This window comes from Miniopterus schreibersii (assembly GCF_964146895.1).
Source record: "Miniopterus schreibersii genome assembly, chromosome: 4".
Classification (NCBI taxonomy): Eukaryota; Metazoa; Chordata; class Mammalia; order Chiroptera; family Miniopteridae; genus Miniopterus; species Miniopterus schreibersii.
In genome coordinates this window covers 79,997,950-80,019,752 of record NC_138105.1, presented here as the reverse complement: position 1 = coordinate 80,019,752, position 21,803 = coordinate 79,997,950, and the positions used below count along the sequence as shown (strand labels likewise).

The 21,803-nt window shown below is 52.0% G+C and overlaps 2 protein-coding genes across 3 annotated transcripts; both read right to left on the bottom strand.

Annotated features, from left to right (window-relative positions):
* Positions 1-555: 555 nt before the first annotated feature.
* CTXN1 (cortexin 1) lies at positions 556-1,968 on the bottom strand. Its single transcript, XM_081133943.1, has 2 exons — positions 1,879-1,968; positions 556-1,576 (listed from the first exon to the last, which is right to left on the bottom strand). The coding sequence occupies exon 2, from the start codon at positions 1,554-1,556 to the stop codon at positions 1,308-1,310; it is 249 nt and encodes an 82-aa protein (XP_080990069.1). The 5' UTR covers positions 1,557-1,576; positions 1,879-1,968; the 3' UTR covers positions 556-1,307.
* Positions 1,969-2,596: 628 nt separating this feature from the next.
* TIMM44 (translocase of inner mitochondrial membrane 44) lies at positions 2,597-18,736 on the bottom strand. Of its 2 annotated transcripts, XM_081133941.1 has the most exons (13): positions 18,600-18,736; positions 16,111-16,206; positions 13,510-13,680; positions 12,399-12,479; positions 11,282-11,410; positions 9,601-9,740; positions 9,234-9,319; positions 8,449-8,541; positions 8,218-8,342; positions 6,485-6,535; positions 4,336-4,425; positions 3,463-3,573; positions 2,597-3,085 (listed from the first exon to the last, which is right to left on the bottom strand). In XM_081133941.1, the coding sequence occupies exons 1-13, from the start codon at positions 18,642-18,644 to the stop codon at positions 2,966-2,968; spliced, it is 1,338 nt and encodes a 445-aa protein (XP_080990067.1). In that variant the 5' UTR covers positions 18,645-18,736; the 3' UTR covers positions 2,597-2,965. The 2 variants fall into 2 exon arrangements, with proteins under 2 accessions (XP_080990067.1, XP_080990068.1); XM_081133942.1 differs by lacking the exon at positions 16,111-16,206.
* Positions 18,737-21,803: the final 3,067 nt, after the last annotated feature.

Genomic DNA, 21,803 nt, shown 5'->3' with positions numbered 1-21,803 from the left:
GGCTGGTTGGGGAGGGTGGGGCAGGAACCAGGTGTCCTCTCATGGGATGGCATTCCCCCAGGCCTAACTAGTCCTCTGAGAGCCTGTGCATTCACTCAGCCTTCCTTTTATAGAAACCCTCACCACCTCTCCACACATTGCACACGGCTCCTCCAGGGCGCACAACACATCTCCCAGGTGGGCTGTGGAATGGAGTCAGCACACTCCATGATCACGCCCCCAGCCCACCCCCAGGTTCCCAAGAGCACATGATGATGGGAAGGAGGGCCAGGGTGAGAGGGGTTTGGAGCTGAAGATGCAGTCATCACAGCAGGAAGCCATGCCAGTTCTTGGATTCCACCTCCAGGGCTGGCTGCGGGCACCCCATCCCAACTGCCCACTCAGCTAAGTCCATCCCACAGCCCCATCTCCCTAGGTCAAGGGAAAGAGGAAGGTGTCTTGGCTACGCCTGGAGCTAGGGATATTGAGGTGGTGACATACCAGTTCCCCAAAGTGTGGGTCTGGGTGTCTTTGAAGCACTCGCAGAGATGCTAACTCAGCTTGCTGCTTGGCTCAAGTAAGTGCTCAATAATAGCTTTTATTATTACCATCAGCTCAGAGGCAGGAGTGAGAAGGCATGAGAAGGGCATGGGCAGCAGGGAGATGGTGTGGGGGTGTGGCAGGAGGAATCAGGGGGAAGGTGGCAGGATTGCCAGTGACTGGCTTACAGAGGTGGTGACTAGGGGCAGGGAGTGCTGATATAAACCGGGGACTGGACTGGGGCGGGAGTGAGTCTGCCGCACTTTGCCCCCACAGAACACAGCAGCCATTGTTGCTCTTCACGCTGGGATTCAGGCCAGGCTGCACAGGGCATATTGGTATGCAGCATCCACCCCGTGGGTCCAGGAGGGAGCCAAAGGAGGGGTTCAGCATTTACGGGGTATCTAGTGGGATGGCCAGACCACAGGGGAAGGGAGGGACAGAGGAGTCTCCCTATCCTGGAACCGACATAACATTTATGCTGGCGGTAGGACAATAGCAGAGTCACCTACACGCTGTGGGGATCGGTGAATTTGGGGGCGAGGACAGGGCGGGAAAAGGCACGAAGTGGGGCTCGGGCTTGCGGGGAGGGATGACGGCAGAGGCCTGAGTATATGGGAGGGGTCTGGGGGAGGAGGGGCTGGCCTTCTCATGCCCTCCTCCTTGGGCTGGGCTCTGGGGCGGGATCCAGAGGGTGGTCGGGCCGGCGGCACCCCACAACAGACCGGCACCCCACAACAGACTGGTGGGCCCCGACCCGATGGAAGGCCACCCCAGGGTGAGGTGGTTCAAACCAACGCGTAGTCGAACTGGCCACGCTCGAGTGCCTCCTTGTGGTCGGTCCAGGACGAGGCGGGCATGCGGCTGTAGGGGTCGAGTAGGATGCGCACGCAGCGCACCATCAGCAGGACGAGCACCACGAGCAGGCAGAGCACGAAGGCAAAGACTGTGCGTTGCTCGGCGTCCAGCCCCGCGCCCGCCGGGGGTCCCGTCGACGGCGGCAGCGGCTCGGGGGACAGCGTCCAGGTCGTGCTCATGGCTCACATCGCCGCGAGCCCTGCAGACAAGGGGTCGGCCCGGGGAACGGGGATGAGGCTGTGCCTTCCCACATCGGCTCCATCCCACCTTACCCGTCCCCCCTCTCTGGTCTCCGACAATGCCGCTGCCCCGACCGTAGACACACCACCACGCGGGGACACAACTCCGTGCAGGTGGGGGCGCTGAGAGACGGAGCCCCGACCTGGCCGGCCAGCACCCAACAGGTGCCACGGCGCAGTCCTTCCCGGTCCCCGCCCGCTGTCTTTTGTTCTCTGCGTCCCGGGGACTCCTTCCTCCCACCACCCCTGCCGTTCCCCTCACCCTAGCCTCAACCGCGACTGGGACGGATCGCCGGGCAGCAGTGCTCTCCTCCGGGACCCACGCCGGCTGGGCTCTCGGCCTCTCCCTGGCAGTGGTGACGGCAGCAGCAGCAGTCCGGGATCAGCCCACCCCACCCGCCCCTGGAGCAGCAGAGACCGAGGCGGGCGAGGCTCTAGCAAGCCTGGCCGCCTCGGCTGTTTCCATAGCGACGGGGGCGGAGGCTGCGCCGGGAGCCGCGCGCGGCAGCGACCCCGCCCCGGTCTCAGGATCACAGCTCTCAGGCCCAGCTGAGCTGTATGATCCTCACCCCCAGATGCTCCCAGATGCTCCATCCAGATCTTAGCCCCTATACCCCCCTTTTCCACGATGAATCTTTCGCCCAGACTCCCGTTTGGGGGATCTCAATGGCTCCCCAGCACCACTCATGGGTGCTCAAGCTCCCCCAGCCCTAAAGACCCCAACCCTCAAAGACCCCAACCAGGTGACGGAAAACCTTTCTAGCTTTTCCCGTCACTGGTCTCCTCCCCCACAGAGGTGCAGGTTCCTAACCAAACAAGACACCCCTCTAGGTCCCCAGTTCCTTCAGTGACCTTGACTGCCTCCCATGACCACCTGGCTCACTCAGACAGAACATTGACAGACATCCTGGACCACCCAAGTTGCTCTCCTGCACTTTGGTGTTTTATTATCACTTCCAAATCTCAGTCATATAGGTTAATAAGGGCACTATTAATTTTTTTTAATGAAGCTAAAATGGCCTGGATAATGTGGCCAGTGGGCCCCACCACCCCATCCCCAGGAATCCTTGGGCCAGAGTCTCTTGGCATTGTCTGGTCTGTATGTCTTGGTAACCTTCCCTGCCAGCAGCCCCTGAGCAGCAGAGGGGGGTGCAGGGGCTGGCACTGTGGGAAGCAGCCCTCCACAGTCCCTGGCCCTTCCCTGTCCAGCTGGTTCTGCAGCCACCCTGGCAGAGAGTAGACCAGAGCTAACAGGCTTGTCCCCAGAGGTCTGTTGCCACAGGTGGACATCATTCCCACCCTGTGCAGCTGCCCTGCAATGATACAGCCTGGAACCTCTGAGCTGCAGCTCAGAGGACCTGCTCTGTGCTGGAAGCTGAGATGTCCAGGAGCCTCCAGGCAGCGTAGGGGTTGAGCTCATCCTGGTCCCGGCACAGTGCCCACACGTACAGCATGCGCAGCACCTTGTCCTGCAGGAGTGGTAATGGGTATGGGCCCGGGGGCAGAGAGCGGCACAGCAGAATGAGGCTGCCAGGTCAGGACATGGGGAACGCTGGGAAGGACCAGGGAGGGGTGTTGGGGTGTGGGTGTGGGTCTGGGGTTCAGAGCAGAGGCTGGGACAGAGTCTAAAACTCAGGACTTGGTAAAACGGGACAGGTCAGTTGCCCTCTGTACTCCACCAGGACCAATACGGGCCCTGGGACTTCTCAAGGTGCCACCCTGCTGTCCTCTTCCAGTCACAGAAACTCCTGGCTCCGAACTGCCACCAGTGCAAGGTGGCTGGCCGCTGCCATCCAGCTGGTCCTGGGATGGCTGCCTGCTCTGTCTAGCCCCCTCCCTCACTCACCGGGTCGCCCTCGACCACCTCGCCTTTGGGGTTCTTGATCACCATCACTAGCTGGGCATGGAAGGTGACGATTAACACGGGCCCCTGCTCCATCATCTTGCCCATGGCCAGCTGTAAGGGGAGCAAACGGGGTGGGTGGGCCTCACTGAACGGTTCCCTGCCGCCTCCCTGCTGCTCCCCTTGATGGGGAGACCCCCATTCCTGGGATGCTGTCAGGAGAAGGCCTGGCACTTCAACTCATCATCCTGGAGGGACACTGAGGAGACACTCCAATCAGTACTCCAAGGCTGTCACCTTCTGCTGGCCTGTTTCTGGGTAGGGATTTCCCAGGAGACCCTTCCCACGGACAAGTCCAAGCTCTCCACTGTGAGATAGAGTACGAACTGCTAAAAACCCATGTGGGCTCCCAACACCCTGGCAGTCCCTTGGTCCCCAGACTGAGGCCATGTGGGGGCATAAGGACCTCACAAAGTTGGGTGCCTGGCACATAAGCAGTGGGGAGAGGGAAGCTGGCACTGGCAAGCCTTCAGCCCAGAACAGGGAGGAAATTGGGGTGATTGTGGCAGAGCAGACCTTCAGCAGACTGAGAAGTGCTGACAAAGTCCCTAGCCTTCCTAGTGAAGGTGTAGGCATACCACCGCCTTGGGGGACTCTGGAAACCCTGATGTCTGGGCAGCAGCACCCCCGACGCCCACTACTTGCCTAAGAATATTCCAACCACAGGACTATGGAAAACTTTCACTGCAAGAGACCCTTCAGTCACTTAATCAAAGTGCCCACCTGTGCTGGAACGCCTCCAGCTCACTTCTCATGCTGATCAGTATACCTTCCCATCCCTAGGGTCCACCCAGCCCACCCAGAAGAGGCACTTACGTCGACATTGTCAATGTCCAAGATACGGGAGTGGAACTGGAGGCCCAGCGCCTTGGCCTGCTGGATTGGGTGGGCCAGCTGGCTGTAAGTCTGCAACAAGAGGCCAACATGCCCATCTGAGGACCACCCAAGCCCAAGCCACACCACCACAGGAAAAGGCTGGTGCACCAGCTAATGCCTGCCCATCCTGGGCTGGTGCCAGCATCCTGAGACACACTTCCTGCAGGTGGCTCACGAGCAGTTTCCTGATTTCAGCTCTTGCACCTTCCAGAAATGGCCATGGTGCCTGCGTTTGCTATGCCAGGAGTAGCAGATGCCAGGAAAATGGGTCCAAGCACAGAGGCTGGTGCCACCCACTTGCTGGCCCAAGTCACACAGTTCCTTCTCATTATAAAGACAGGGCTAGGTCAGGACTACCAAATGAAAGTAGTATTAATCAGTGAAGTAGGTAACACTCCTGGAAAGCCACCTAAAATGCACTTGCAGGGTTGAGGCCTGCTTGGCTGATCGTAAATGCTCCCACATTTACCTCACTCCGTCTTCGCTGAGAATCAAACAGTAGGGTTGGCCCTAACCCATGGGTGGCTCTGAAACTAACTGCCTTATTCTGACTAGCCCTTCATAAGTAGTTGACCACACAGGCAGTCTGTTCTTCCTATGGAGACAGTGGAGCTCCAAATGACACTCTTAATCCCCTCATGCTTGTTCCCAGGCACAAAACACAGCCTCTGGGACATGTGCAGCCTCATATCGCAACAGGCAACCACAATGGGAGACATTCCAATAGAGAAAAAAATACAGAGCCCATCCTACTTCTTGTGAGATTTAAAAAACACTTCTGTGAGCAGCTATGATTTCAGCTGTGTTCCCAGGGGCACCAGCAGCTCTCTGGCAAAGAGAATCCATCATGTCCTAATGGTCCCACAGTTAAAACACACACACACACACACACACACACACACACACACACACACCACTTGTAACTGACTGCTGGATTAGTCACTGTGCAGGGGGGTGTTTAAAAAGAAAATCTGACTTCTCTATTTTTTCCAAGTTGTTTTTGAGCTGGTACAGAATAGAATCAGCCAAAAAAGTCTCTGGATTGCTTAATACAAAGAAGATGAAAGAAAACACCCCATGAAGACATAGGTCAGGAAGTGAGCAGGGTGAGGCGAGGTGGCTGGAGATGGAAACCCTGAGGGGACAAGGAGGCTGCCAGGAACAGGGCAGACAGTGTGCTCCCGGTGACACTTGACCTGCCTCCTCATAGCCTAGCACTGCCTGTGGCCCTGGGACCTATAGCCCTGACTCCCGGGAGCAGTGGGGTCTCATCAGGACCCATGGCTCCTTCCCAGGCAGGAAATTTATCAATGTCTATTTTAATCTGTGTTCTGGGATCTTGAAGCAAGAATAGCTAATGAATTCATCTTGCGCTCTGTGTATCCTGGAATGCTGCTACTGTGTTCAAGCTGCACCCCACGAAATGGGGACAATGGTGTGACTGGCTCAGGGAAGGAAGGTGACACAGGCCAGTGGGGCCTCCAACTGCTCTTTCTCCAGCACCCCTGGGCTCCGGGCGAACATCTAATGTAACCCAGAGTTACTCATTGTCCATTTCTACCTGACCCCTGGGTGCCCAACCTATACCCCAGGCCATCCTGGCCATGGGACCTTGCTTTATGTCACTTAGAGCCACCTGAAACAGGGCAGAGAGGCCACATTGAAACCTCATCTTACTCAGATGCTTCTCTTAGGATCACTTTTCTCTTGTATGAGCCTTCTTAAACCAGAATTAGGATGGAGGAAGGGTTCTGGATGACAATGCAGGAGGACTGCCCTAGCCCCAGGCCATCCTTTAGGCCAAGTGAGGAAAGGAAGAGCAAGCTGGAAGGACATCCTTGACTAGGAGTTTAGTTTGAAAGGACCAGCCACCTAGCCCTTGTGGGTCCTGCAAGTTACATGGCACAGCCCACAGCACAGATGTCCATAAGGGACAAAAAGGTCTGTGCTTGCAAGCATGTCAAACATAAGAACCTCCCTTTAATCAGGACACCAGGCCGTCTAATGCCTTTTCCAGACTAGTTGCCCCAGCAGATCTCCAAACTGTAATTTCTTTTTTGGCCTAAATAGAAAAAAAGAAAGTACTCACAGCTTCATAGCACCAGTCTTTGAGAATGTCAAGCTCTCCAGAAATCATAGCCTAAAAAGGAAAAGACAAAAAAAAAAAAAATAGTGTGAAAATGAGAGTGGGCTTTGGAGGCAGGAGAACTTTGAAGAATGTTCTCTAGTGAGAACCTTTCCTCTGCAGACTCCCCACGCTGAGGAAGGGCAGGGGACTTGAGTCAGGCTACAGCAGGGGGTGCCATTTCCCCAGGCCCCTAGGAGCAAAGTCTCTGCATATGTGACCACAGGGTAGCCCAGGGTGATCCCCAAGGGCCTGATGGAAGGAAAAGGAAGGTGGCAGCATGCCAGGCTGTCACCCTAACAGGGAAGTTGAGCCAAGGAGGTGAGAAGCTGCTTTCTGCTTCTCCTGGGGATAAAGCTTTGGATGGCCAGGCCCAAATAGGGAGGGGGTGTGGGGGCTGCTTCTATAAGAATCTGGAGTCAGGGCTGGATTTGAGGAGCATCATGGAGGAGCCCAGAGAAGGAAGGGGAGCCAAGTGCCTGTGGGAAACTGCAGGTAGGCCGAGTGTTGAGCCACCCTTACCCGGAAGAAACTATCTGAGCTTGGACTGCTGCTTTCAGGAATCACCCCATTCCCATCTCTGCCCAGCCCTACCCAAATGGCATGAGGGACCTGGGCAATCGGAGGAAGGAGAGGGGAACACATGGAGGCTGGTGGGAGGGAGGTGGCAGGCAGGGGGGACAGGCATCCACATGGAGTTGAGGGCCTTTCTTTCATCTTACTAGGGGCTTCCTAAAGGCTTGGTGTGGCTGGGCTAGAGGTTGTCCAGGCTCCAGCCACGTCTTGGGGGCTGTGAATGGGCAGAGAAAAGGCAGCTGACCTTGTGCAGGGGCCTCATGGAGGGGGGGACATTGAGCAAGCCCCCCCCCCTCATTTCTGAGCCAAAGGATGGGCAAGGGGACAAGAAAATGGGATTCAAGATTCCTAGGGAGCCCGGCCGGGCGTGGCTCAGCGGCTGAGCATCGACCTAGGATCCAGGCGATCGGGGTTTGATTCCCGGTCGGGGCATGTGCCTGGGTTGCGGGCTCGATCCCCAGCTGGGGGGCCTGCAGGAGGCAGCTGATCCATGACTCTCTCATCATTGATGTTTCTATCTCTCTCTCTCCCTCCCTCTCCCTGAAATCAATAAAGATTTAAAAAAAAAAAAAAAAAAAAGATTCCTAGGGAGACTTACCAAGGAAGAGGGAAGAGAGCCCCCTGCTGTTCTAGTGGCCCTGGTCTGGCCTCCCTGCCCTGCGGGTCTGGCCTGAGCTCACATGCATCCCCCCAAGCCCTCCTCATGGCTTGCCCCAAGAGCGAGCAGCCAGCTTCTCCCTGACTCCTGAAAGGCCTCTAGCACCTGGCAGACAAACACCTGACCCCTGGCAGCTATGAGGGAATAGCTTCAGGCAGAGAACAAGAGATGAAAAGAGAGACTCAGTCCTAGGGGCAGACATACACCATGGGTGAGGGCCACCATCACCAGGACCAAAGGGGGCCATGGGCAACAGATGCCTTCTTAGAGGTACTTGATGGACAAGGTCTGGGAGTGAGGGGTGCTCAGGCTCTGATGACTGAAGCCTTGTCTTTGCTGAGAAAACACCCTCCTTAGCTAAACATCCCTGGAGGAACTTTTGATCTGGTCTCAGGGTTGGTGGCACACCAGAGGAAGGGCGGTGAGGACACCCAAGGAGGGGCCTTCGGGGTTGGGCACCCACCTCCAGGATGTTGGGGATGATGTCATTCTCGCACTGCTGCAGGAACCGCTCCTTGTCAAAGGCAGGGTCCACACGAAGGATCTCCGTGAGCACCTCTGACATCTCTGTCTTTGAAAACAGACCCCCTGGGGGCAGCCAAGCCAGGAGTAGGTAGGGGGCTGGGAACCCCTCCCTGTTGGAGGGCCAGGGGTGTGGGGGTGGGGCAAAATGGTCCTGAAGCCACCCACTCACCCAGCAAGTCTGTGACCTTGTCTGTCAATGCACGGGACGCCCGGATGAATGTATTGTCGCTCTCGTCATACTTCATCTTCATCTCGAAGAACCCTGCAGGAGATGGGGTCAGGGATCAGGGCTCCCTTCCAGAAATATATCCCTTGTCCTGACTTTTGGGAGCTCGTGTGGCCCCTGCGTGACTGCCCCAGACACAGGCTGGGTAAATGAGAGGACCTCTCTGAGCCTGCTTCTTCAGCTGTGCAGAGACTGTGCAGCCAACCTACCTCAGTGGCTGCAGAGATAGCTCAGCTGTGGGCCTAGGGGAGTGTGCAGATACAGAAACACGGGCCTCTGGTGCGGTGCGGCCCCACTCTGTCAGCAACTGGGAAGCCCCACATCCCAGTGAGAGCAGGTAACTCTAGGGCCCTGAGCAGGCTTTGGCTCTATCTGCATCAGGGTTCCCAACCTCCGTCCTTCCTTACAAGGGAGTGTTTCTCAGAATCCACAACCACACCATCAGGGAGGCCGCTGTGCCTGGCCACCCTGCTGTGACCACCAGCTCTGACACTGGCCAAGACAGTGACCCAGCCCTAATGGCAATGTCCCTGCCCAATGGCCACCTAGAGGCTAGTGCCCCACTACTCATTCACTGAATGACCCTGCAGAAAAAAGTGGTCCTCTCTGACTCAGTCTCCTCCTTTGTGAAATGGGGATCTGGCTTGTGCCCAGAGCCTGAGAAGTGCTCAGTAAATGTCCCATCATAGCCTTGCTGTCAGTCAAGTGTTGGTGACATGAACACTCACGGTTGAACACCACGTTGTTGTCCCTGAAGTCCTTCCACTGCTGATACCACTTGGAGTCCTTGTGCAGCACGACCCCCAGGGCATCCCTGGGGAAGATGGGGTAGCTGGTGAGCAGCAGCCATGGAGTCACTGGGCCCAGGCCCATTGCTGCAGGGAGGGGGCAGCAGGATGACCCAAGCCCAGGGGCTGCGGTGACCCAGCCTCCTGCCTTCCCTGTTCCCCTTCCCACCACCTACCCTCCCCCAAATTCTCTCAAGGGAGCCAGGGAACCTGGAGCAGAAAACAAACTCAGTAACTGACTTGGGTGGGACTTCTGTCAGCCTGAAGGGAGGCAGTGAGGGGGATCCCCAGCCAGCCTGGTACCTACTCGTTGGGCTCAAACACTTTCTCCTCCTTTAACTTCTCTCCAGCGAATTCGTTCCTTTTCCTGAGCCGCTCAGGCCTGCGGTAGGGCCCAGTCTGGCCCAGGACACTTTCATCGATCTCCTTTTTCACTGACTCCACCCCCTGGAGGAGAGCCAAGCAGCTAAGGGTGGGTACTGGGGACCTTCCTGATACCCACAGATCAATGTCAGTCGGTGCAGTTGTGCCTTAAGTTAGGGAGTGTCTGCTGTGAACGCCAACCTCGGGCCTGATGGCACCCTGGGGCCTCACCTTCCCCAGGTCTTTTGGTCACCTGGCCCAGAGCACTCACCTGGCCTGATGCAGGGCAACAACATGCCTGAACCTCCAGGGAGACCTCAGTTCTGCCAGACTTCTGCCCCTGCCCTCCAGGAATAGCAGGCATGCCTCTCCTGCCCCCAGATGACCCTCAGATTCTGAGACCAACACCTCACTCTCCCTGGAAACCTGAGGGGCATCCTAAGTTCTGCCTCTGCCCTACTCTGCCCATTCAAGCAGACCCAAAGTCTGTGGATCCACCTCTCCAAATCACTGAAACCCATTTCCCTCTCCTCCCCGCAAGGGCAGCTGCATCAGGGTCTCCTAAGACGCTCTCAGGCCAGAGTCCAGACCGGATAGCTGTGCCTCTTCTCACCCAATACAGGCATACCTCATTTTACTATACTTCGCAGATATGGTTTTTATAAATTAAAGGTAAGAACGTCTACCAGCAAAAAAATTACAACTTGCTGAAGGCTCAGATGATGGTCAGCATTTTTTTTTTAGCAATATTTTAAAATTAGGGTATATACATTGTGATTTCAGACATAATGCTATTGCACACTTAACAGATTACAGTATAGTATAACATAACTTTTGTATGCACTGGGAGCCACAACATTTCTACGGCTGGCTTTATTGTTGTATTAGCTTTAGTCAGTGGTCTGGAACCGATCCCACAGTTTCTCTGAGGTCTGCTTGTATCCTTCTTCAGCTCCTTATCACTTTCTGGAGGAAACCTAAAGTCCTCTGAGTGGCCTGCAGGAGCGTTCCAATGGTCTCTGCTTTCCCTCAGCCTCCCTCTGACCACCCCCCACAGTTGCTCTGACCATGTCGTTACATGGGATACCCCAAGCAGGCTGTGCTTACACTCCTCTGCAGGATCTGCTCTGTCTGCAACCCCTCCCCTGTGTGTTCCTCTGTCACATGTCACTAAGAAACTGCCTGTCCCCTTACCTGTCCCCCCCAAATCCTTCAAGAGCAAGAACTCAGATGTTTTTCTTCTGTGGCTCTCATGGCCAGCAGAGGGCATGGCATGTGGTAAGGTTCAACAACTGTTATTGGGATGAATTCAGGACCTCAAGCCACCCCCAGCACAATATGGGTTATGTACATAAGCTCAGGGTGTTAGCAGCTGAGAGCGGGCAAGAGGCTCTCAGTGAATTAACTTGCAGCTCCCTTGGGGCTGTGACTTGCCCAAGGTCACCCAGACAGGAGGGGAGCAGGACGTGGCACCTTGAGTGGGCAATCCTCACCAGTCCCACTGCACTCCCTTCAGTGCAGACAGCCTTCTCTGGGGTTGAGTTCTGAGATGGGAACTCTGGCTTCAGCTTCAGAGAATCTAGAGCCCAGAGTGTCCTCGGCACAGGCCCCAGCATCTAACTCACCTGGGAGAGGGCTTTGAAGGCCCCACCCTTAGACACCGACTTGGCTGACTGCTTGGCAGTCTTGGCTGCTTCTTCCATACCTTCCTTGATTTTCCGGCCGAGGTCACTTTTACTGACTTCATCAAGACTCTACTGAGACAGAAAAGGGAGAGAGTGTCAGCACAGTACCCCATGGGGACCCACAGGAGCTCCCCTGGAACTAAGGCCAGTCCTTATCTTCCAAAGGGTGGGCGGGAACAGGCGTTCTGAACTCATCAGGCTCCTGAGGCCCCAAGACTTAGACACACACATTCGAGAATACTGCTCACAATTTCTGGGGTTCTGGGCTCTGGGTCAAGTGGCCTTTTCCCAGAATGGGAAGGAGCCCTAAGTCTTCATAGGATTCCACAGGAGCAGCAGCCCAGGGGGAGGGAGTAAGAAAGGTGAGGGTGTGCCCAGTACTGGGCCCAGAATGGAAGAGCCCTGTCCCCTCCTCTTCTGCCCGAAAGAACAGAACCAAGAAGAAAGTCCCACATCGTCTGGGGGGGTGTCACTCCCATATCCACCCTCCCCTGGGGGCAAAGTGTCCCCTCCCATTCTTTTTTTTTTTAAAGTATATCTTTATTGATTTCAGAAAAAGGAAAGGAGAGGGATAGAGTTGAAACATCAATGATGAGAGAGTTGTCACTGATTGGCTGCCTCCTGCACACCCCTTACTGGGGATCAAGCCCGCAACCCGGGCATGTGCCCTGACCAGGTAAGGAACCTCGATCTCCTGGATCCTAAGCTGATGCTCAACCGCGGAGCCACGCCTGGCCAGGCCCTTTCTATTTTGTAGGCAGGCAGAAAAAACCTTTTATTTTATCCTCGTGTCTTGGCTGGTGGCCTGTTCACTTCTAACTTAAGTAGTAAACTGCCTGGCAGGTGGGCGAGTCTGACTTCCCCTCCTTCTTGAGGGGTGCTGTGTATTTGAACTCTGGAAGTCTCCAGGCCAGACTGGCTCTCCCCTTGTTAGCCACCCAGCTCCTGACCCATGCCTGCTCATCCATGGCTGCCAGCACCGCTTTCCTGAGAGGTGAGGCACAGATGGGCCCTGAGATCTACAGCCAGGAAACTAAGGGGACCCAGAGGCCATTACCTCCTTCACAGTGCCAGTGATAGCCCCCAACTTCTTCTTGATCACTTCGCTTGTCCGCACGGTTTCAGATTCAATGGTTTTCTACAGAAAAGATGTTGTTTCCTTTTGTTACCATACAGCAGCTATTGGACAGCCAAAGGCCCAAAGAAGCATTTTCTCAGCAGTCTCTCCCTTCCCCAAACTCCCCCCATCCTACCTCCCTCTCTCCCATCCCAAGAGCCCCTCATTGCCCCAATGCCTCTTCTGTGGGTCTCAGGAGCTGAAGACCGACTGGGATCCTCCTGAGTGCAGAAAGCCCCAGCCCTGTATCTTTCTCTGGGTCACAGGATGTGGTCTTGCCTGTCAGCAAGTCAGCATTCTCCTGCCTCACTTTGCCCCCCACCCAGCCACCAGTCACTGCAGCGTCTCTCACACCCCAACCACCCCACCCAACCTCAGTGTGCTCTGCAGCCAAAGGACCCCTCAGCCCACTCCCCTCCTTAATGAAAAGGAAGGGTGATCTTCCCTTGGGTTGAATCCCCACACAGGTAGTTACATCCATGTTAGAGACTTGGGGACACTCAGAGGGAACAGGGCTTGCATAAACCTGGGAGGGGGGCCAAAAGAACAAAAACCAAGGGGCCTGGGGTAGTGCCCGCGCCCTCATTCACAGTGGTGAGTGTTTGGCAGCAACTTGATAAGAGGTAGCAGTGGTAATTAGTAATTACACAAGCAACCTAACCCACTTTCTGCCCATTCTGCCCAGAGACCATGATTGGGAGGCTCTCAGGAGCAGCTCACCTTGAACCCAGTGCTCAAGGGGGTCACAGGGGGCCTGTGGAGATGGAGATTCTAGCCCAGCAGGTAGAGAGGGCTATAAGGCTCTGCATTTCTCACAAGCTCCCAGAAGCCAATGCTAGAGGATGCTGTACTATCTCACTGAGGAACTGGATAGTTGGGCGACCCACTCTTGTCCCCTAGGCAGCTATTATCAGTGAGATCACCTTATCTCCACATAAGCCACTTCTCCCCCAATTACACCCGCCCTTAGCTCCATGTACTGAGACCAGAGAAATCCTGGCTCTGAAAGCAAGTGTGCCCACTAAGGAAGACACGAAGCAAAGGGACTCACATATTTCCTTCTGGCTTCCTGGAGCGCATCTGACTCTTCCAACTTCCGGGCCTCATCTCGGAATTTTTTAATACTTTCTTTCATTTCCTTGTTTTTGGCTAATTCTTGTTTGATATTATCTAGCAAGCCAGAGAGAAAGCCTTTTCTGTTTCCAGAAGAATAGGATTTGGACTGGAAAGATATAAAAGGAATGAAGGACTTTTAATTTTCTCCCCTCTGTTTACACAGGTTTAACAATGAATGATACATGAAAATTTAAAAAGCATCAGGCGATAAAACTGTGAGACATCCAGAAACAAAATATTATTCAGCAATAAAAAGAAATGAGCTATCAAGCCATGAAAAGACAGGAAGGAAACTTAAAAGCATGTTACTAAGTGAAAGAAACCAGTCTGATTCCACTCTATGAAATTCTAGAAAAGGCAAAACTATGGAGACAATAAAAGGATCAGCTGTTGCCAGAGGTTGGGGTTTGGGATAAGCAGGCAAAACACAGGATTTTTAGGGCAATGGAATTATTCTCTATAATACTATAATGGTGAATGCTCATGATTAAATTTGTCAAAACTCATAGAATGTACAACACAGAGTGATCCTAATGTAATCTATGGACTTCAGTTAATAATGTATCCATATGGGCTCACCAGTTGTAACAAATGTCTCACCCTGATACAAGATGTGAATTAGAGGGAAACTGTGCTGAGTGGGAGAGGAGGTATATGCAAACTCTGTAATTTCTGCTCGACTTCTCTGTAAATCTAAAACTGTTCAAAAAAATAAAGTCTATTAAAAACAAAATGCCAGGCACCTTCTCCAACAGAGGAAATACTGAGCAAGATACAGACCAGCTTGGAATCCTCATGGGGATTCAAACATGCTCACCCAAGGCCAAGGTCAACACCAAAGGGGCCCATGACCCAAAATTGAAGTTGAAAGGACTCTGTGGCCCCTCATCCCAAAGGAGCTGGCATAGGGTTCTGCTCCCTGGGCATTTGGGGCCAGGTAACTTCTTCCTTTGGTGCTATTCCCAAGTCCCCAGTTGGGATTTAGGTGTCACCCAAGGGCCTGGTCCAAACTTCCCTCTCTTGGCCCATAGGATCAGTCACCGAGAGCTCAAACTCAAAGTTCCCCTCCACCAGAAAACCCAACACACCCAGCGGCCAGCCAGACCCTAAGGAGGCCAGAAGAGGTCCTGCTCCAGGCATAAGCAACAGTGTTGTACAATGCTCAAGACATAGGCTTCGGGGTCAGACAGAGCCAGGTTTAGATCCCTGCTTTGGCACCTATGTAACTAAGAGCAAGCTCAGAAAAGAGAATGCCTAAAGAATTATTGTGGGAGAGTCAAGTCATGGTGAAGTGGCCAAGTGTGCTCAGCTGCTCCTACCACTTCTACCACAATGTGCTGAGTATGCTGCCATGGTTGGTGACTCACTTTCCCAGTTTCAGGCGACTGCCTCCCTGGCCTGTCAAGCCCCAGGGTAAGTTTTGACAAGTCCAGGGGCTACTCCACAGGAAGGATGGCCAGGCCTGCTGCTCGCAGGCTGCTGTCTTGTCTAGATGCACCCTGACCAGCCTTTCTCTTCATGGGACTCCGAGTTCTAAGACTATCAGGGACCATGCTACCTTGCAGCAGCCCTGCCACTCACTCAGGGGCTACAAACTGCAGGTGGGTAGGTGGGACTGGACAAGTAAGGGGAATGGCCACAGGGCCTGTTTCATGCCTGTACCAGCACCAGGAGAGGATCAGGGAGAAAACGCCTGAGCGAGGCAGGCATGGAAACAGCTGAGATGAGACTGGAAAGGGAGAGTGGGCTGCCCAATGCAGATTAGGGAAGTGTCAGGTTTTAGGCTTTCCTCCCTGTGGTGGTGAGGTACCAACAGAAGCATGGTTAAAGAGGAGTAAAAGGGAGGGCAACAGCTCTAGAAAATGCTAACTGTGAAGAACAACATAAAGGATGGGGGAGCCCTAGCCGGTTTGGATCAGTGGTTAGAGCATCGGCCCGTGGACTGAAGGGTCCCGGGTTTGATTCCAGCCAAGGCCACATACCTTGGCTTGATCCCCACAGAGGCAACCAGTTGATGTTTCTTTCTTTCTCTCTCCCCCTTTTCCCCCCACTCTCTCTGAAAAGCAATGGAAAAATATCCTCAAGTGAAGATGAAAAACAATTAATAAAATAAAATAAAATTTAAAAAAAAAAAAAAAAAAAAAAAAGGATGGAGATGTAGCCTGGGGAAACTAAGCCCCAGGATATGATGGGTGACACTACTCAAATGCTTACAGGATTGTCACCTAGAAAAGGGAACAGCCTTGCTCGGTGAATGACCCACTGGTAGAAAACATAGAGGATCCCTTTCTAGCCATCAGAGTTGACACAGCATGCTACTTTGTGAGGCAGGGTTCCTATCCCTAACAATGTTGAGCACTTCTGGGGATACGGAGAGGACCAGGGACACTAGGCTCTGTAACTCCGAAGGACTTGGATATGGAATGCCTGCCAATCAGATGCCCCTGGCAATATGGGCAGCCCTCTCTCCTGTCAACTAGTTCTGATTTTTCTGGCCTCCTCCTCTGTCTGCTTGCTCGTGTCATGAGTTACTCACCAGGGGCAGCTCTCCATCTGGTCGGCATATCTGATAGGTACCACGGGGTAGTGGCACTAGGTTGTGGCTAGACAGAACTCCACTGCCAAGGCATCTCTAATTGGGGGAGAAAAGAGAAAGATCCATTCAGATAAGAGGGCGACTAGGATGTAAGTAGGCCACACTAAAAAAAAAGGAGTCACCTGAGACTCATTTGCCAATTTTTATTGCATGCCTGCCCCTTACTAGATGCTCTACAATCTTCCCACATTCTGAGAAGCTAGTGGAACCTGGTGGAAAGAGAAAACACTGGATCTACCACCATCTCTACCCTCCTGCCTCTGAACTTGGGGGAAACCAGATGTGTCCCAGGAAATGCCAATCTGTGGTGGAACAAGGCTAAACCCCTGATTTAATCCCTTAGTCTGAAAATGGGCAGGCTGAGCCTCAATATTGATGGCAAGCAGTCTTCTCTCACAAGCCCACCCCACTTTTTTTTTTCCAGAGAGAGGAAGGGAGGGAAAGAGAGAGAGAAACATCAATGATGAGAGAGAATCATTGATCAGCTGCATCCTGCACACCCCCTACTGGGGACTCAGCCCACTACCTGGGCATGTGTCCTGACTAGGAATAGAAACGAGATCTCCTGGTTCATAGGTCAACACTCAACCACTGAGCCACGTCAGCCAGGCAAGCCCACCCGACTTCTGCTGGTCCTGTAAGACCAGAGACTTGGGCATTAAGAGGTAAACACCGATAGCCCTGGCTGAGTAGCTTAGTTGGTTAGAGCACTGTCCCAATAAGCCAGGGTTGTGGGTTCGATCCCTGGTCAGGTCACATAATACAAGAATCAACCAATGAATGCATACATAAGTGGAACAACAAATTTATTATCATTTTTTAGTTTTTAATCCTAACTGGATAATATCTTTTCCATTGATTTTTAGGGAGAGTGAAAGGGAGGGAAGAGGGGGAGAGAGAGAGAAACATTGATGTGAGAGAGACATATCAATTGGTTGCCTGCCACACGCACCCTGACTGGGGCTGGGGATTGAACCTGCAATTGATATAAGTACCCTTGACCAGGAATTGAATCCACCACCCTTCGGTCCGAGGGCCTATGCTCTAACCACTGAGCCAAACCAGCCAGGGCTGGAACAAGAAATTGATGTTTCTCTCCTACCCCCTCAAATCAATAAAAAAAAAAAAAAGAGGTAAACACTGATAACTCATTGTACCAGGCACAACCCTGGAATAAACCTACCATGTCCTGGTCCAGGGTCAGGCTACAAGCAGAGCAACTTAGGAAGTCACTTGGGCAAAGATGCCGCTAACCTCATGTGAAAGGCATTTCTTCTCCTACCAAATAATGAACTTAAACTCCATGAGAGAAGGGCCAGTGCAGGTCCTGTTCAATGCTGCAATCCTAGAACCCAGCGGGGGGCCAGGTACATTGATGTCAATGACCGGATAGAACCAATCTTTTATTTCCACATTCTATGGGCCTTTCCTCTCCCTGTTCCACACCGTAGGCAACATCCCAAACTTATACAGACGCCACTATCTCCTACAGCTACTCTAAGTTAATTCTAAGGAGTTGCAATAACTTGTTTTACTTCTCCATAGATCCTGGAGCCACTGACTTCAGCAAGTCTGAAATAGAAGACCCGGCTAATCTGGGCGAGAAATCCCATAACAGGGCCAAACCTGAGGTTGGTTCCCTCTTTGTTCAAATCCAAACACATGCAAATTCAACCTCTAAACCCTGATTCAAAAGACAAAAGTCAAGAAAAAAAAGTCAGTTCAGGATCAAAGACAACTTTCTCCAGGCACTCAGGTTCCAATGAAATATTTTCCTTCCTCCAGAATCTGGCTCTGGAGTCTGAATGACCTCGGCTTTGGAAGGGGTCGGCCACCCCAGTAGCTCTGAGACTGCCGGCAGGTTGCTTAACCAGGTTGTCCCCCGTTTCCTAACCTGTGAAACAGCGATAAGCAAGCGCAACATAAAGTTCTATTTTCTGAGTGAACATTACACGCCCTGCCTCCCACCGCAACTCTGAGACAAAGTTCTTAGCAAGGGCAAGATTTTCCTCCCACACTTTCATACGGGCGGACAGGAGAGGCTATGCAGGAAATGCTCTCGGGAGAGGACCTGGCATATAAACGTGAGCAATAACTGTCGTGGTTTTTTGCCTTCTCCTCGCTACGTTTTCTCCATTAGGCGCCAGCCCCATGGGGTCTGACCAGGGGGCGAGGAGCGGTGATCCGCTCCTGCTCAGCCCAGCGCAACGACCGGCACGCTCGGCGCCCACACTCAGGCCTCACTCCGGGTCCCCTTCCTCGGCCTCAGCTGACCGAACAACCCAACTCCAAGCCTCTCGCCGAGACCAGGGAAGGGCCGAGGGGTCCAAAGGCCTGAGGAGGAGGCCCTAGAGGTCGTGGGCCGGGAGCTCCCTAAGGTCAGCCATCCTCCTAACCTCCCCTCCCCCTGACCCTACAAGTCTGCTCACCCGCGGGCAGCGGCACAAGCCTTTCCGCAGCGTCGCCGCCGCCATATTGAAGGATCTCGTGTGACCTTCTTTCCGCGCGGCTTGATGGTGTCATCCGTCACGTCTGCCTGGAACGCCGTGGGCCTGGGACAATCAGACCCCGGGGGCCAGGTTGGACAGAAAATGACTCTGATTGGATAGAACTTCCAAGGGAGGCGGGCCTTGGAGTGAGGTCTCCGATAGGGACGAGGCCTAATAGGGGGCGGGGAATTCCTGGAGAGCTAGGCCTCTGATAGGACAGTGTTTCTAAAGAACGGAGTCTGTAACTGGATGTGACCCAGGGGGCGGGAACTCCTGTGAAGCAGAGACCTATGGTTGGATAAGACTATGAAGGGGCGGAGCCTGAAGACGGATTCTGTCGCAGGCGGAGATTTCCCCTATAAAATACGCAGGGTTCCAATGGCCAGAAGGACGCGTAGGTCGAACGACCCACCACAAGGACGGATTCAGTTGGGTTCTGACTGATTGACCAGCGAACCGGCGCGATAGTGATTGACTGGCTCTCACTGATAATGACTGGTTGTCTGACAGTGACCATCAGACGGGCAATTGAGTTGCTCCAAGAGCAAGAGCGAATGAGCCCACTTTTGTATAGCACTTTGGAAAGGCTCCTGATGATTTTGGTCCAGAACAGGTGAGACCCGGCTGATGTGGGCCACCCTTCCATCGATTCAGTGTGAATTGACAGACGTTGCCCAGAAGCTCAGGCCTCTGTCCTTTCAGCAACCAGATACTATTTCCCATTTAGTGAATGCCGCCACCAAGCTATCTGAGGCTGGGGAGAGGAAGGGTTGGTCTCTTGGGGGAGTTAATGTATGCTGCGTTTGCCCTATTTGAAACCTTTTGCATTATTAAATTGTGATAAGGTCTATGGGATTTGAAAGGGAATGAACATACACTCCCTGGCTTCAGGGTTGGACAGACCTGCATTCACTATCCCTCAGGAGCTCCACCTCGGGGTGGGAGCAAGGGATGCGGGCTCCACTCTGGCCTTGAAATGTCTTCACTCGAAGAGGAGCACACTACCTGAGAAGGTCTGCGCCTCCTAGTTGTAGTTGGGACCAGGGAGTTGGACAAGGGCACCCAAGGAGGATGTGTCAAACAGGCATATCAAAGGCCTAAAGGTAAAGTAAAGGAAGAAGAGCCCTTAAAGAAGACAGGGCAGGGCTGGTCAAAAGGTAGAAAGGGAACCTGGAGGACCTTGGAGAAGGCAGATGGGGTAAGCAGTGCTGAATGCTGTAGACAACTCAGGCAGGCCAGAATTGTATCCACCATCCTTTGACTTTTACAATATGGAGGTCCTTGGTGAGATGACCAAGAGGGTTTTGGTTTAATGGTGTCTGTAGAAGCCAGATTTCAGTGGGTTGATTTTTTTACAGGGGTGTGCTGGAGCCAGTGTGTATTGGCTGGTGAGTGCCAGCTGTCAAAACTTTTAGAAATTTTGGAGGCAGTTGCTAAACACAGCCGTTATTTAAAAATTGACTGTATAAACTTATGATCAAATGGATTATATTAAGACAAAGGTAATAAATACTCAAAACTCAACACTTCTAATTATTTTACTGCATGTTACTATCTGTGCTGCTGAGTTTATTTACATATATCGTATCTGTATGCTGGAAACACTATGTGATGTGTGCTGCTGCACTGCTTACCAATTCTGGGTCTAATGACACCACATTAGTAGTTTGAAATTGGCCATAGTGGGAGTACTCACACCATAGGAACTAACAGACACTAAAGATCAGGGGTTTTTTGTTTGTTTGGAGGGCCAGTTATTAAACATTTAATCAGCACGTGGAGTATGCAGACTCCGAGGAATCTTTGCTGTGAGTAGAAGGTGAAATGATGACAGCTTGAGAAACACGTGGAGAGTAGTTTGTTTTCCCCACCTTTTTATTTTGAAAAATTTCAAAGCTACAAAAGAGTTGCAAGAATAATATAATAAACATTCATATATACTTCACCTAGATTCATTTAGCCACACTTGCTTTAGTATTCTCTATTATACATATGTACACAAATATACACAGACGGTTCCCAACTTATGATGGTTCAACGTACAATTTTTTGACTTTATGATGGTGCAAAGGTGATACACATACTTTAAATTTAAAAAAAACCAAAACTTTGAATTTTGAGTTTGGATCTTGTCCCGGGCTAGCCATAGGCGGTTGGATACTCTCCTGTGTGCTGAGCAGCGGCAGCGAGAGGATTTTGCTCAACCAGAGGCTAATGTAAGTGTTCTGAGCATGGTCACATGGGCTGGGTTAAACTGTGATGTTAAATAGGCTGGGTTATTAAATGTTTTTGACTTACGATATTTTAAATTTATGATGGATTTATCAGACCATAACCCCATCGTAAATTGAGGAACATCTATACAAAAAATGTTTGTTTTGCTATACCATTTGGAAGAGAGTTACAGACATCTTGATTCTTACCTTCCAGTATTTAAGCATGTATCACCTAAGGGCATCCTCTACAAGACCACAATGCCATTATCACCCCAAGATAGTTATTATCGTTGATTAAATAACTCAAATTCAGTCGATAGAAAACTGTTATTCTTTCCCCAATTTTCTCTTTATATTTTTTAAAACAAAATCTAGAGTTCAATCAAGTTTCACTTATTACATTTGGTTGTCACATCTCTTTCAGTTTAATCTAGAAAAGTCTCCTCAATTTTATTGGGAGGGTGGCAAGTCTTGCATGACTGATGATTTTGAAGTCCTGTTGTCTTGTAAAAATGTCCCACATTCTGAAGTTGACTGATTGGTACAGCATAATTAGTTTCAAATTTTGCCAAAAATGTTCCATGAGTGATGTTCAACAGGTATAAAGTTTCAGATATGCAAGATGAATCAGTTCTAGAGCTTGGTTGTGCAACACAGTGTCTATAGTTAACACTGTATTGTACACTTAAAATTTTGTTAGGAGGGTAGATCTTCTGTTAGGTGTTCATTACCCTCCCCACCCCTCTTAAAACAAAGGGATAGGAGGGAACTTTGGAGGTAATAGATGTTTATTACCTTGATTATGGCATATGTCCAAACTCATCAAACTGTAGACATTTAAATGTATATATTAAATTGTATACAATAGTATGCACTAAATACTACATACAAATATATAACATGCAGGTTTTGTATATCAATTATACCT

Coding starts and splice junctions, on each gene's coding strand:
- TIMM44 (XM_081133941.1), bottom strand. CDS start 18,644: ATGGCGGCGGCGACGCTGCGGAAAGGCTTGTGCCGCTGCCCGCGG. Junction 9,320..9,600: donor AAAGTGTTTGAGCCCAACGA/GTAGGTACCAGG, acceptor CATCTTCCCCAG/GGATGCCCTGGGGGTCGTGC. Junction 3,574..4,335: donor TGGACATTGACAATGTCGAC/GTAAGTGCCTCT, acceptor CTCCCCTTACAG/CTGGCCATGGGCAAGATGAT.
- CTXN1 (XM_081133943.1), bottom strand. CDS start 1,556: ATGAGCACGACCTGGACGCTGTCCCCCGAGCCGCTGCCGCCGTCGACG.